This window comes from Hyaena hyaena, unplaced genomic scaffold, assembly GCF_003009895.1.
Source record: "Hyaena hyaena isolate Hyena2069 unplaced genomic scaffold, ASM300989v1 scaffold_820, whole genome shotgun sequence".
NCBI lineage: Eukaryota > Metazoa > Chordata > Mammalia > Carnivora > Hyaenidae > Hyaena > Hyaena hyaena.
The window spans coordinates 588,413-603,416 of record NW_024081454.1 but is presented as its reverse complement, the minus strand read 5'-3'; the positions used below and the strand labels follow the sequence as shown (position 1 = coordinate 603,416).

Genomic DNA, 15,004 nt, shown 5'->3' with positions numbered 1-15,004 from the left:
AGGGGCTCTGGGTCTCATCTGAGCTTTGACCTGTCTGTCCTAAGTGCCTTATGAGTAAGGAAGTAATTGAAATGCTTCAGGAGGGCGTGGATCTTGGTGAGGATAAATCTCAGGGTTGCAGTGGCTTTTTGTGAAGAGAGTCAGACATGAGAGGCCAGCTCAGCAGCCACTTTCGGCGTTTCCCAACACTGCTGCTCCAGTCTGAGGCCCTAAATATCTGGAAACACTGGCTAAAGTCAAAAAGTAAATATACATACTTGTTATATAAGCATAATATGTATTTCAGTTATACACTGAAACATATCTTCAGATATATGTACTCAATTGTGTGTATATGTATATACATATATATATGCACACACACATATATGTATATGTACATATATATAATTCTAATATTCTCAAGGCATTTCCCATTTCCTCTCATTTCATCCATTTGTTTTTCCTGTTCCTAGCCAACTGCTGAAGTTATTTACATTTAAGCACAATCTCAGCATTTTAGAGTCCACTTTAAATTGGAGTCCTATTTGAAAACTCATGCTAGTTTTTAACATGATCTGAGTCTGGCTCCCATTGCTCCTGCCCATCTCAAAAAGAGAGAAAGCCATATTCTATTAAAAACAGCAGATTCCATTATGACTCTAACTCTGCAAATGAGGCCTGTTATACGTTTCCCCAGTCCTCCTTACAAATGAATCCCTGTGGGGATAACAGCATATGGATTTTTGCTGTTGGCAGCCTTAACCCACTGAAAGTGAACACTGGGTCGAATCTTAGTGCTCATCCCTAATGGAGGCGGGAGGGTATCATAGCTAATCTCAAACCATAGTCGCCCCCAAAGCCATCCATGCTTTGCAGTGATGGAAGGTGGGGGGTAAGTGAAAGCAGACAGTTTCCCTCCCTAATTCCAAATTGCTTGACTTCTTGAGTTGATGCTGGTCTTCCCTTGAGCACATACAACGTGACGGTGTGAGGTGGGTCAGAATTGCTGGTTCAACAGCAGGTATAATGGTCCTATGTAATTGATCAAGCAAATGATCAGAAAAGGACCCACTGAACATTGACTCCTGCAGTAAAATCCAAGGGCTATAAATGCAAAGAATAAACAGAATTGCATGGACAAGAAAAGAATTCTCAGTACTTTGTCAATGACATGTTGATACAAGGGCTCCTTCCTAGCCCTTAACTATAACCTGGTAGCAATGAGGGGGAAAAAGAGACATGCTTCCAGACTTTTCTTTCACTTGAGGGAGCCACACAGCCAATAGAATTGGGTGGGGGAGGTGGTTAGGAAAGCTCTGAAAGATGATTTCACTGGTCTCTGCCTTACAGAAGTGGCCAATGGTACAGGCATCCAGGAGGCAATAGGTCTGCTTACAGACCAGAGTCAATCTCTCCCGACATTTTCACCGGTTCCCATCAACATAAGAAAAATAAGGGCAAAGCAGAGAGTTACCCATTAAAATAAATGCATTCAGTGTAAAGGACTCCCTTTTGTTTCAAGAGTGCATCATTCTTATTGGGGAAAATGCCCTTTATTTTCTAAAGTGGTGGTCACATCGATGGTCCTCGTGATGATTGTGGCAGCCGCTGTTATTTATAGAAATCAGTCCCAAAAATATTTTTGGAAACTCCCCTTCTCAGTGAAAGCATAAGGGACTGGTAGAGTAGGTAGGATCAATTTAGTTCAAAGAAGGAAGATTGGGAGAAAATAAAAAATGGCAGGGAGAGAAACAAATACCTAACTGTGAATGTTTCGAGTGGATATTTAGCCGCTTGCACATTGAGCTGTTCGGTCCCAGCTGCAAGCACTTGCCCGGGGGGAGCATCTCGGTATCTCTAAGCCAGAGGGTGGAAGCATATGCCCAAACAGGGGCAATTTGAGTGTCATCTCGCCTCCTCTCCGAGAGAGAGAACTAAATTCTCTCATTTTCCAAACTGAGTGGAAAGAACTTGTGCCCCAGAAACCAACAGGGCATGCACAGTGTGGCCGTCACTACTGTCTCCTTTGCCTTCTGAGATGCTGTTGTAACAGAATTTAATCCCAGGGGCTCAAGCCCTCTAGCAATGCATGGATCCTGCTGTCCAATTTTCTGGAACATTGGTTCCTGCTTCCTTCTCTCCACTCCAGCCGTATCTCCCCCTAATATCTATCTTTTTCTCTGCGGTAGCCTCCTTGGTATTCAGAGCTGAAATTAACTGCTTCAGTGCCCTGGGAGCACCTATTTTACTTTCTTATGTTGGCACATGCACTTCTACCCTTTAGCCTGGGGCTGGAGAAAGGGCTTCAGTACATTCTACCAGTGATGAAGTCCTACTACGGAGTTCTTTAGAGATCGTGAATTTAGGTTACGTTGAATACCTCCGTGAAGGTTAAAATGAAGAGTCTAATAATACCATAGGAAGATTCTGTATGGGATGGGCTAGAAGCTCTCCGTGAGCTCAAAGCTCCTGACTCTGGTTCTAGAGTCAGAAGGTCTGACCCAGCTGTAGATGAGCTGAGGGCTCTTGAGCACATGTCTCTGAGGCTCAGGGAATACATGAAGGGTTTGGGTTCCCACAGGCTGCCATGTGATGGCTCCGTCATCTGATCCCGGTGGGCCAAGCTGGGAGGCTGGCAGAGAAAAGCAGATGTGGTGAGTCTACAGAGGCAGGGAGTTTTCACTTCCTGACTCTACAGACAGCACCGCATCCGGTACGTCTCCTGGGGCGGGGGCGATCTCCTGGAGGAGGAGCTGGGCATCCCCTCAGCTCGAACTCCCCCTTCTTTATCAAAGTCATGGTCTTCAGTTGGAGCTGCGAGCAGGCATCGCGTTCGGCTCCATCCAGCCCGTGGGTCTTGTCACTTGCAGCTGAAACACCAGGAGACAGAGGCCTCCCTGCCACGCCTAGTGGGTCTGCTGACGCCAATGCTGTCCCTGCGTCCTTGTGGCCACACCCAGTGACCAGCCAGGATGGTCGTGCCTTTCCCCAGCTCGTGCTGTTTAACCCTGGGAAATGGTGAGAGGCTCCAGCGGCTTGCATTTTTTGCCTGAAGGGAATTAAGCCCATCTATCTGTATGCAGATACAGATATATAATGGTCTAGGGCAGGGACAAAACATATCTGTGAAGTGTAAAAATCTAACAACCTTCATCGAGTTGAAGGAGTCGATCCTGGCACGTTTGGTTATCTGTCCATGAGGAATGCCAAAATCAAACACAAACATAAGAATGCAAGCCCTGGGTCTCCCAGTCTCTCCACCACCATTAAAGGAAAGACCACAAGAAAGTGTGGACTCCGTTCAGTGGGAGACGAGCGTTTCTGTGGGCTTTTCAGCTTTTTCATTTTCCGTGATTCCCGTCGGTGCTCTTTCTCTCATACCAGGGCTGTGCCTGGTTAAGGAAAGGGTCTTGATTAACAGCTTCAAGCCAACACCTCTTTAACTACCTGAACCAAAGGAATGCAGAGCACCGACCTAGAGGAAAGGCAAGTGCCCCTTTTGATGTGATATTTTGCCAGGTTGTGTTTCTCTGAAGCAAATGCTAACCGATCAACTTCTGTAGGTTTCACCGAATACAAGTGCATGGAACGCTATTACCGTTTGCAATGCAACCTGTTCTAAAAACATTGCATTTCTTTTTAATCCAACGGGGACTAGCAGGTTTATTGTGTTTGCATGTGCTTTCCCCCTAGACTCTGGCTGCCCTAACAAGAAATTCAATAAATCTACTTCCAAACCATCTTGCACAAGCTTTGCATGTCCAGTCTGGGCCTGAGGAAATTAACAAGAGAATAGAACATACCATCGACTTGCGGAGTGGCGATAAATTGAGAAGAGAGCATATCAAGCCATTCTCACTGATGTTTAAAGACTCCAGCCTGGAGCACAAGGTAGAGCTGGGTCTCCACAGTGGCTCTTGTTTTTCCAAGTAAATTGTCATAACTGTTCATGGGGCCAGAGAGAGATCCCCGGGGCTGCGGTGTTGGTTGGTATGTTTGCTGTTTGTTTGTTTATTTAGTGTGGTTTGGTGGTGTCTTTTCTTTTTCTCCTTGCAAAGCATGGGTAGGCTGAAGGCCATGAACGGAGAGGCTGGTTAGATAAAGAGGGCCTCTGCTTTGTTCTTTAAGGGGAAGCTAATGAAAAGAACAAAGGAGTTCCCTCCACTGTGAGATTTTTAACCCGTAAGCGACAGTAGCACCCACTCACTTTTGCTTTTAGAATTCGTGTCAGGTGTAGGTCTCTGTCACATAAGGTTTGGGGACACCCATGACTTGACATGAGCACTAGTAATAAAGACTGCCTTTCTTAGATTGTAGACACCTCATCTCCCATATTCCCAGTTGTCTGCGGGCTCAGAGCACCTTTGATGTAGGCAAAGTGGAAAGAAGATGGGGGGTAGATTCAGCGTTGGGTTCAAATTCCACTTCTGTCACTTCCTTTCCATGTGACCCAATGAGCCTGAGTGCCTCGATGTGTGGTGAGCATAATGGGTGTGCCTCCCTCATAACAGGCCATTATGAGAGGCTCCAGGTGATGCCTTGATGAAGTTAAGTGCTCAGACATGGCAGCCATCACCATACTGAAGATGACATTTTCCCATGCCTCTCTCCTGGCCTACCTCTAAACTGTAAAGGGTGGTGAGGAGGCAGGTGCTGCCCCTCTTTAACTGGGCTGCTCCTCTGGGCTGATGGAAGCTGACAGACCTTCCTTGACTGAGCACAGGAGGTGCTTGGCCTCTGCAGGAGCCTCAGGCAAAAACAGCAGGGAATTTGCAAGCAAATTTCAAGAGTTTGATCTGATATTCTGCAAAGCTCCATTGAGCAATTTTTTGTTCCTTTGCACAGCTCCCTGGGACATTCTGCTTTCCTCGATTTGGAGAATTCACACTTCTGTGCACATGTACCATTCCCCATGAGTTTCTTTGATAACTACCTAAAAGGTTGCAAATTCCAAAATTAATATCTTCACCTCTAGTTCATAATTTGAAATGCGTTGAGTCTGTATACTAACAAAACAAATAGAGAAAATCCATTTTGCCTCCCTCAACATCTCCCCCCTCCAAATAGCAGGTAGACTTTTCTTATTTGTAATATAATTAAGGGCTTAAGGTCCAAATTAAATGCATTTTCTTTCTCGGTTGCTATATTGAAGGACTAGGCAAAACAAGGTAGTCTAGCAAAGAATCTTCTCAATTAGCCTGGGTAAAATGCTTATGTCCAGAGTGATTACAAAACCCTTTTGTTCGTTCTTGTTAAAGATGTACTTGCGTCACTAATGACCTGACCCCTGCAGACTGTAGATCATTTCTAATGTGTTTTTATTCAGTGGTGTCTGTATGTCATCTGCGAGGACTTGGTGTTGGAGCACGAATAGACTTGGGGGTGGGGTGGGGAGGGCATGATGTGTCTGAGGTTGATATCTGGGTCCAAGAGAAGTTCTTCCAGGAGAAGCAAAGGGTAGTACCCTGAAGGTACATGTGGGGATTTGCCCACTGACTGTCCAGCCTTGCACCTTCCAGCGCGGGCTCTGAGTTGCACGGTTTGCTTCCCCGCGGTGAGGACAGTGGGGTGCAGCAGTAAAGGTTCACTCCCCTCTGTCACGGAGACACTCCTCATTGACTTTTGCTCTGAGACTCTCTCTAGGGGCTGTATTACTGTCAAGCAGAGGATATATAATAAGCAGGAATCACTGAGTCTTTATCAAATACCAGGCACTATTCTAAGCCTTTAGAACAAATGCACTGACAATGACAATGTGACGTTAAGTGCTATGATGAGCCTCATTTTTATGCTTGATGAAATGGAAACACGGAGAAACGATGAGGTGGCCTGCTCAAACTCCCACCTGTCAGTAGAGGGGCTTCGATCTGAGTCCTCTGGGAGCCCCCAGCCGGTGCCTGGCCCATGCACCCCACTGTCTATCCTGGGAGTCATGGGCCTCGTTCTCTCCCAGGCCCTCATATAAAGACAGAAATGTGGAGCTAGCTTCATTCTCTCCTCTTTGAACTTTGAAACGTAGAGGGAGGCAGGGAGCAGGGGTTCGGGGGACAGAGTGAGTAAGAAAGAGTCCTAAAGCCTTAGCAAAATTAACACAGCGCCTTCAAGTCCATCAGATTCCAAAACTAGAGACCAACATCAGTGTGCCTCTACTGTGAGCCTGGTGTTTCTGCATCTCAGTTTATTGCGTCCTCAGAGAAATATTACTGTCCTGCTTATGAAAGAGAAAACTGAGCCTCCTTGAGGTCAAGTAGAGGTCCTAGATTCCAAAATCTGGCTACCACATTTTATTGACTCAAAGGGTACCGTCAACTATGACATGCCCTATTTTCTATGAGAAGGAAAACTCACCCAGGATGAGGAATCTAAAAGGAACTCCTCCTAATAAACTGGTCTTACCCTCAAGGTAAGTATCATCCCCTGATACTGGCGAGGCCAGAAAAGAGCTCTCCAGGAGGTGAAACTCCAAAATGGAAGCACATAGCTTTGCCACGTGATTCCACACACTGAATGTGGTCTTTAAGAAGACTCAGGCAGAGAACTGAATGTAAAGAAGTCCTGGGTTGACATTGCCCCCTGCTGATCAGGAGAAGCAGTCAAAGACCTCTCTGGAAGGATTCGGGGCTTTAAGACTCCACTGAGAATAAGTTACATTCTGGTTCCAGAGATGTTAAAAGGTGAGAAAAAAATAGCACATCTTAGAGTTATTGAAATATATACGGTATTTGACATCCCCCCGCTGCCCTATCTTGCTTCTTAGGAGCAAGTTTGAGCCATAAAGGCACACTGTCCAAAAGGAAAACAGGAAATGGAAGCCATGATTTTACCACTGGAACTTTTGTGGGGAAGAAAAGGCTTCACTCTGCTTGAACAGTAAGAAATGCAAACAAAGGAATGCATTCCTGTCTCCATGTTTATAGTGACCTAGAGAACATCAAAGCTCCCTTGAAATATCGCTCACACATTTCCTGGTCTCATTTGCATATAAAAATTGACACATCCACCAACAGTGTTACATGAACTGGGACTTTTATACACCTCGTGGTGTTGCATAGATGCTTGCTGAATGAACGAAGATGCAGATCAAGGAGAAATTTAGGGAAGACTGCCTTGACTCCTGTATCTGGTCTCAGGATATTTTTTAGAACTGTAAGAGCCAAAAGACATGAGTCAGTGTTGATCTAACTCTTAGCAGCGAAGCTTTGGGATGGAAGTCTGTGAAGTTCTGCTCACTTCTTACCATGTCATTTCATGGTGGTACACACACACACACACACACACACACACACACACACAAACACACAGAGGAATCTTTTGTGTTCAGCTTCAGAAAAGCATGCTCAGGACTCCATGTGTCTTCACCAAGACTGGGCAACACATTTTTCCTTCTCTCGGGTCCTCAGTTTCCTCATCTGGAAAGAGACAATTGGACAGCCCCTTGTACATTTCGGCAATCAATGCAATGAATTGCTCTGACCATGGTGATCATATGTCCTGGTTTGCCTGGGACATTTATTTTCTCAGTGTGATTATTAGCAGCACCTCTCTTCACTCTCAAAACTTACTGATACAGATGATGAGAAATGTGAGCCAGGGCTTGGGCCCCAGCCAGATTAGAATCAGTGATTCTTAGCGTCTCTAGTTCCCAGAATCCCACGAAGACGTTCTGAGCAGACTTCTGGGGGGAGACTGGGTGGGAGGGGCATAGACCAGACATCAGAGGTTTTCCCAAATTTCACAGAAAAATCCTCTGCCCTTCTTTAGTCTCAAGCTAACTATTTTCCGAGACAGCTGACAGATCTCAGAGGCAAACAAAAACGAGACTTATGGTAAAGGGTTGTAGAAACATGACATGTTTGTCCAATACTGTTGATCTTATTGGATTTTTTCTTTTCTTATATATGACCTTTTTCTTATAAAAAATGAATGTATTTTCACTAATAAAAGTTTATGCCAGGCATAGAAGACAAAAAGAAGAAAATGATATCTCTTATGATCTTACAATCCAGGATAACCCCTGTAAAGATTTGGACATCTGTCATGCTGTGCTTTCGTGGCTGTGATCCTTGGTACTTATCCATGCAATTATTTTATTTTAAAATGGGATTGTTTTGTAGATAATGATGGGTGACATGGTGTTGAGCGTTCTTTGCTTGAGCTTTTTCCCTTATTATTAAATATGCAGTTACAAAGTTTTGTACAAATTTTTGTAACTGTATATTACTTCATTGCATGTTTTCACCATCTTTGGCTCATCTTTTCTCAGTTTTTCACTATGATAAATTATAAACTGCATCACAATGACCACTGCCTTGGTTAAGTCATACGCCCATGCTTAATTCGTTCCTTAGGATAAATCCTAAAAATGGCTATAGGGGAATCCACATTTAAAAACACTTGATATACATTCCGAAATTGCTCTCAAAGTTGTGCCTATACTTTTAAACTGTCACTTCGATAGGAAATGGCACCTCCCTGTCACTTTTATTTTTTTAATCATTTGACATTGAAATTCTGTATGTGCTTTTATATTTTTGTCTATTTCTTCCTTTGTGATTGGCACATTTTCCTTAATTGTCATCTTTCATCGTGGTGCTCACCTCGGTCTTACTGGTTTGTGAGTATTCGTTATATAGTGAAAAACTTAACCCCAGAACATTTACAAGGTGATATTTGTCAGCTTCTGGTCTTCATTTCTCTTCTAGGACAAGGCTGTTTATTTATTTATTAGTTATGAGGCTTAGGATGGGGAAGGCAATTAATTACAATTATGTACAGATGCTTCCAGGCCAGATAAACTGGCCCAATATTTTGAGCGCCTGAAGAGCTAGCTCAGTAGCATAGGGACACTTACCTGGAGTGACTTTATTAAGCTTAGTGTTCAAAATCAGTATTATCACCTCAGAATGAGTCAACTTCCTTATCTCAGATAAAGATTAGGCTATGTTTAATACAGAGTTCAAAATCTATTTATGGGAATTTAAGCTTTCGATGTGAGTGTTTGGGGAGTATATGTATTAAAATCAAACCATATCACTGACTAAATTTCCTTCTTTTTTTCAATGCTGGCATCTTTGTGCTTAAATTCCAAAACCTTCTTCTTTGAGAAGAGACCTCCTTATGTGATTGCAAAAATTTTAAGTGATAAAAAGTTTCTTTGTCCTAGGCTGATATTTTTCCACCTAGAAGATCACCTGGGGATCTTTTGAAAATACAAGTAGCCACCCATTACTCTGTCCCCAAGACTCTGATTTTTCAGGGGGATCTACATTTAGGGAAACAGTCTTTCAGGATTCCTTTGTCCCAAGTTGGAGGCCACCCTTCTCTGTCCTTGGCTGGATGTTAGGACTTGGGGTTGCCGCTTGCCTCACATCTTCAGAGATCAGGGCATATCAGAAGGTCCTAGATCCACACTGGATGCCAGTATGGCCTCAGACAGGCCTAGACAGAATGTCTCTGAGCAGCTCACAGTGCTCCTAGGAGCTCAGACTCTGGAGTCAAGCAAACCTTGGTTCAAATCCCACTTTGGAAATAGAAGTAGATGTAAAGGAGGGTTGATGAATTTCCTGGTCGTTAGTGGATGCCGACAAGTTGAGAGCTTTCCTTCTCTCAGGTGGACATTCGTAAGCCTCATTTATCTCACAAGTGTCTGGTCTTTGTTAAACAACAGAGAGAGAACATACACTTGATTAAAGGACAAATATGCTTGAACCCAATTCCTACCAGTTACTGATGGGTGACACAGGACAAGGTGCTCTCACTAAGATGATGATGATCATATCTGCCCCTCATTGGGTTGTTGTGAATAGAAGATGACATAATACTCACATAATAGATGTTTGAATAAATGCAATAGTTCTTCTTTTCCCTTCTCTTGTGATAAATCCTATGCCAATCCAAATCAGGAAGAGGCTAAACCCTCACTTAAAATAAACCTCACACGTCTAGAGCCTCCTTAAAGAAACTGCTTCATTAAAAATGGTGGGGGGTGACCATCTTATTGTGTCTTGTACACCAGGGGCACAGCCTGCACACATATGTAGTCACATAAGTACATAAAGGTGCACACCAACCAAGTGCACGCAGACAGCCTGTTGAGGGAGCCCTTCCCAGCATTGCCTCTCAGTCACTGCGCACATGCATGGCCACCTTGCCCCCCACCCAGGATGTATTTAACTATGTAAGGATCATTCAGATGTCTTTTTTTTATGTTTATTTATTTATTGAGAAAGAGATAGAGAGACAGAGCACAATTGGGGGAGGGACAGAGAGAGACAGAATCTGAAGCAGGCTCCAGGCTCTGAGCTGTCAGCACAGAGTGCGATGCAGGGCTGGAACTCACAAACTGCAAGATCATGACCTGAGTTGAAGTTGGACACTCAACCAACTGAGCCACCTAGATTCCCCCAGGTGTCTTTTCTCTAAATGATTTGATCATTCCAAATTCTCTATTATCACCATCTTCCAAGTAAGGTGAGAAAGCTCAGCTCTCTTTGGTGTCCCAAAGACCATGCCTTTCTTCCCACGAGACCAAGCCAGCGAAGGATTGTATATTTCACACATGGGTCTCTTTACGCCCTTGCAAGGACTGTCTTTCTGTCTGTGCTTGCGATCCCTGGGGAGTCGCGGGCTCAGCTCAGAGATTTCGTTGTATACTGCCTGCTTTAGACACAGACTGAGACAGAAAGACATGGCTTCTACTTCCTTCCAACTGACACCCCAGTTCGTGATCTCGGGCAAGTCACTGAACTTCCCATTCTAGAAATGGGCATGGTAATGACCACCTCACAAGGTAGCTGTGCACATGAAATGCAGATAGTACTTGTTAAGTGTCTTGAGGCAGCAGTGTTGTAAGGAAGCTGGCATTTGCTGATCACTTACTTACCAGGCCTGACCATAAGCATTTTATATTCATTACCTCACTTGATTTTTCTAGCAGTCCTTTCATGCAGGGATCAGTTTTACTTTGATAGATGAGGGAGGCTCAGAGATTTGGGGATAACTTTCTTAGGGCTCAAACATGTAGAAGACAGCAGAATAAGTATTCAAATCTAGCTTTTTCCAAACCTTGGACTTTTTCTGCCACACTTCACAAGATCTGATTGTTTTCAGATGCCTGCTTTTCATATAGTTTGGGATGTGTTGTGAATGGGGCTAGGGAGTGTATGGGAGGGATTATATAGTGATGCATGTGGCAAATACCTTGGAAGAAAAAACTCAAAATTAAACCATGAAAATTTCTCTCACTCTCTCTTTACCTTCCCTACATACACACCCATGCAACATGCACAGACACATATGCATATGTATATGTACACATACCTCCATGCACATGTGCAGATATGTACAAATGCGTACACATACATGCTCACACCCACGCAACTGTACAGACATACATGCATGTATATATGTACATAACCCATGTACATGCAGATGTGTACATGTTCATACATGTACACACATATGCACAGGCATATGCACATACATACATATGTGCACAGGCACACATAGACATGTGAACATGCATATATGTACACACCCATGCACATGCATGTACACATGTGTGTATGTACACACATGGATGTGTACACATTCACACATGTACACACCAGTGCACATACATGTGCACCTGCATACACGCAGCCATGCATACACGTACATAGACATGTGTCTGCATGTATGTACACATGCGTATATGCATGACACAGGTACCTGTACACATCTGTGCACAGGTGTGTACACATGTATACAGAGCCACATGTGTGCACATACATGTACACACAAGGCACATATGCGTACATTTACACACACATGCAAGACAGGCACACCCCCCCATGCACAGATATGTACACAAGCATATGTGTACACACACACATGCACACACACACAATCCACCACGTGTTTCTGGAAGTGCCCAGATAAAACCAGGGCAGCCCCATCATTCCCACTGCCTGTGCACATGTGAAAATAAAATAAGCGAATAAGCAGGCACGCACGACAGCTCCATCTCAGGGCAGTGCCCACAGGAATGCTGAGCCCTCCAATGGCCCCTGAGCTGCGTCTCCAAGCAGAAGGCCGGGTGGTGTGAGCAGTCAAGGAATGAGCTGTGTGAGCAGATAGTTTGGGAGAGCAGGCCAAAACAGACTAGCCACCTCCAAGACCAAAGGTGTGTTAGACAAAGCTATGGGTGAGCTTCACACACAAGTCAGTGATCACATTTCACCCACTTCTTCAATAGTCATCATACCTGCATAGATAGTACTTGCAATGAACCAAATCTTGTGCTGCGTACTTTCAAAACATTCATGTGATGCTACTTTTTTTTCTGTCGGCGGCTACATAAAAACAAGGATTTGTCACACAAGAGAACCTTCAGATAAGCCTTTGGCTGAGTGCAGTTGGTTCTTATCTATGTTCAGAAGTTCTCCGTTTTCTTTATCTTTTATTAAGAGATCAAAGTTAAGTGGGGGCTTGAAAGAGTTCTGGAAAAATGCATCACACACTTGGACACTTTTTTTTTCCTTCATCGCATCCACTCCTGTTGAAGTTACAATGAGTAGGATGACGTCATTAAGGAGGAATTGGGCCAAAGCAAAGACTAGGTGAATGAAGGAATTTTCTAATCGATTGGAATGTTGGACTCTGGAATTAGGTAGTAAAGAAATGCATTTTTTTTCTTGGAGACATTCATAATTTGTTGGACCACTTCATTTCTTTTTTTTAAAATATGATTTATTGTCAAATTGGCTAACATACAGTGTATACAGTGTACACTTGGTTTTGGGGGTAGATTCCCGTGGTTCATGACTTATGGACAATGCCCAGGGCTCATTCCGCCAAGTGCCCTCCTCAGGGCTCTGTAGATCAGAGAGGTAGGACTATGAAGCATGAACAAAATGGTCTAAGGTGTTCGCTCTTATTTTTCTGAATCGGACACGCCTTGATCATTTTCATGACCTTATTTTTAAATCATTTTTTAAAATAGTGTGTTGCAGTATCAGGTTAGTCTTGAGTATTTACTACTTGTGTAAGGCCCAGAATAGTAAGAATACTTAGGCCATCCCCTTCAGGTGGTAAGAACAGGTTGCAAAGATTTCAAGGAGGCTTAGGAAGAAAATCCATCCCTTATTCAAACAGTAGCTCTGTGAGACTCCTTTATCTTCATGATATTATCCTGTAAAATTACTGCTATTCTGACACCCTCTAGGCCATCAAATGATATCCAGGGTCATTTCACTTGTATCTTCTCGTCAGACCAATTAGCTGGCTTTAGTCCCACAAAGCCAATATTTTCAGAGTCAGAAGTACCATTTCCACCCATAAGTACAGTGTAGAATGGTAGAATTATGATAATTTCAGCCCAAAAGACATTGGCCAAGTTCTTAGAGCAATCTTAATTCTTCATACGTAGACATCACCAGCACCTATAACTGGGGGCTTCCAGACAAGGGACATAGAAGTAGTTACCACTCCGTAGAGCTTATCATGGCTTGGGGACCTGGGCCAGTCAGGAAAGAACGAGTCTCTCCTCCCAAGAATGGGGCATTTGAGAGAGGGTGGGCTGGGAGATTTGGATTGGAAGCTTTGTAAAGTCCCACTTGGAATTCTCATATGTCAGTCAACCTCCCTACCAAGGAAGACCATAAAATACTATCCTAATACATTAATGATGTTGTGTCATCATTAAGGGTCTTCTGTCATGCCTGGGGTAGTGTCCCCCACAGGCCTCATTCTTCTGAAGCTCTCCATCTTAGATATGTGTTAGCCTGATTCCTTATGAGTTTATTAAAGATGAGGAAATCTTTGTTCAGAGGTCAGGTTACTTGGGAAGAAGTCTGACAGTGAGATGTCCTTCAGACACACTTGTCACTCATAGAATTGCTTTCAACAATGATTTGGTTAGACACTACACACCAAGATAGAGAAGACTGTCTATTTCAAAATAGGGAATAATTGAAAATTAGCCCCTCCCTCTTTTACTGCAATTATGTCTTTTACCCAAATGATCAATTAAGGGTGTTCTAGCCATTGTCACGCCACATAATGCGTGAGTTTAACAATAGAAGTTAAATTCCTCCATTCATTCATGCAAAATGAGCAGATTGTCCCAGTTGAGATTCTTCTTTAACTTCACAAACATAGTAATTTATGCTAATGAAAGACGTACTAGAAAATGATCCTTTTTCCAATTAGATTTATCCAATGATGGGATGGGCTCTCAAGTAAGGGGTTGATTTCTCCCCATCACTGGAAATCTTCAGGCAGGAGTTGATGGCTTATTTCTGAGAAGTTTCACTGAGTGAAATTGACATTAGTAAGCACTGGACCAAGGTGATAAATCCAACCCGCTCCTCCTGCAAAATTGTGTAATCTCACATACACAATTAGATAAAAAGACAGTATGGTTGTAGTTTGGACAGTTCACTAGGTCATGGCTTTAATTAGAAGTATTCTTTACGTCTTATTGAGATACAAGCAAGCATTTAGTCAGTACCCTTTAGCTCACTCATAGCCCAAGTGGAAAATCTAAGGAAAAAAAGGGTAGTTTCCGTCCCACACATACAGGAAGGTTTTCCAGGCCTGTCGCAGGCACAAAAACAATATGGGAAGCTCTGTGCATCACCTCCGAAAGGTAGCTTCCCTGGTCGCTCCTTTCTGGGTGAAGAATCTACACGGTGTGATGATTGTATGATCAAACTGGGGTTCAGGCTTCTGTATGACAGATCTAGGAACCCTTAGATCCTCATGGCTCCGATTTCATTTCTGAAGATGCCTTTCAAGAGAATGCAGGGCCCACGTCCCCAATGTGAACACAATGGAATGCATGTTCTTTTTGCCCCACCTCCGTGGGAGGGGCACCAAGCCTCAACCTGATCAAACAAGCGGGAAACTTTTATTTTTAGAACAACTTTTTCATTACTTGAAGATTATGGTCCCTCCTATTGTTACCCTTAAACAATGTCCACTGTGTCTTTTAGCTTCTTCTATTGGTGCAGCCATGCAGGCCTTAAGAAAAGGGCCTTTA

General features: G+C 43.5%; 1 protein-coding gene across 1 annotated transcript in view; it reads left to right on the top strand.

The window, feature by feature from the left end:
• Positions 1 to 15,004, top strand: part of ADCY8 (adenylate cyclase 8) — a 217,938-nt gene that overhangs the window by 127,556 nt on the left and 75,378 nt on the right. Inside the window, exon 8 of the mRNA XM_039219469.1 lies at positions 3,676 to 3,873. Coding sequence (XP_039075400.1) covers positions 3,676 to 3,873 — 198 coding nt within the window. The remainder of the gene's footprint in view (positions 1 to 3,675; positions 3,874 to 15,004) is intronic.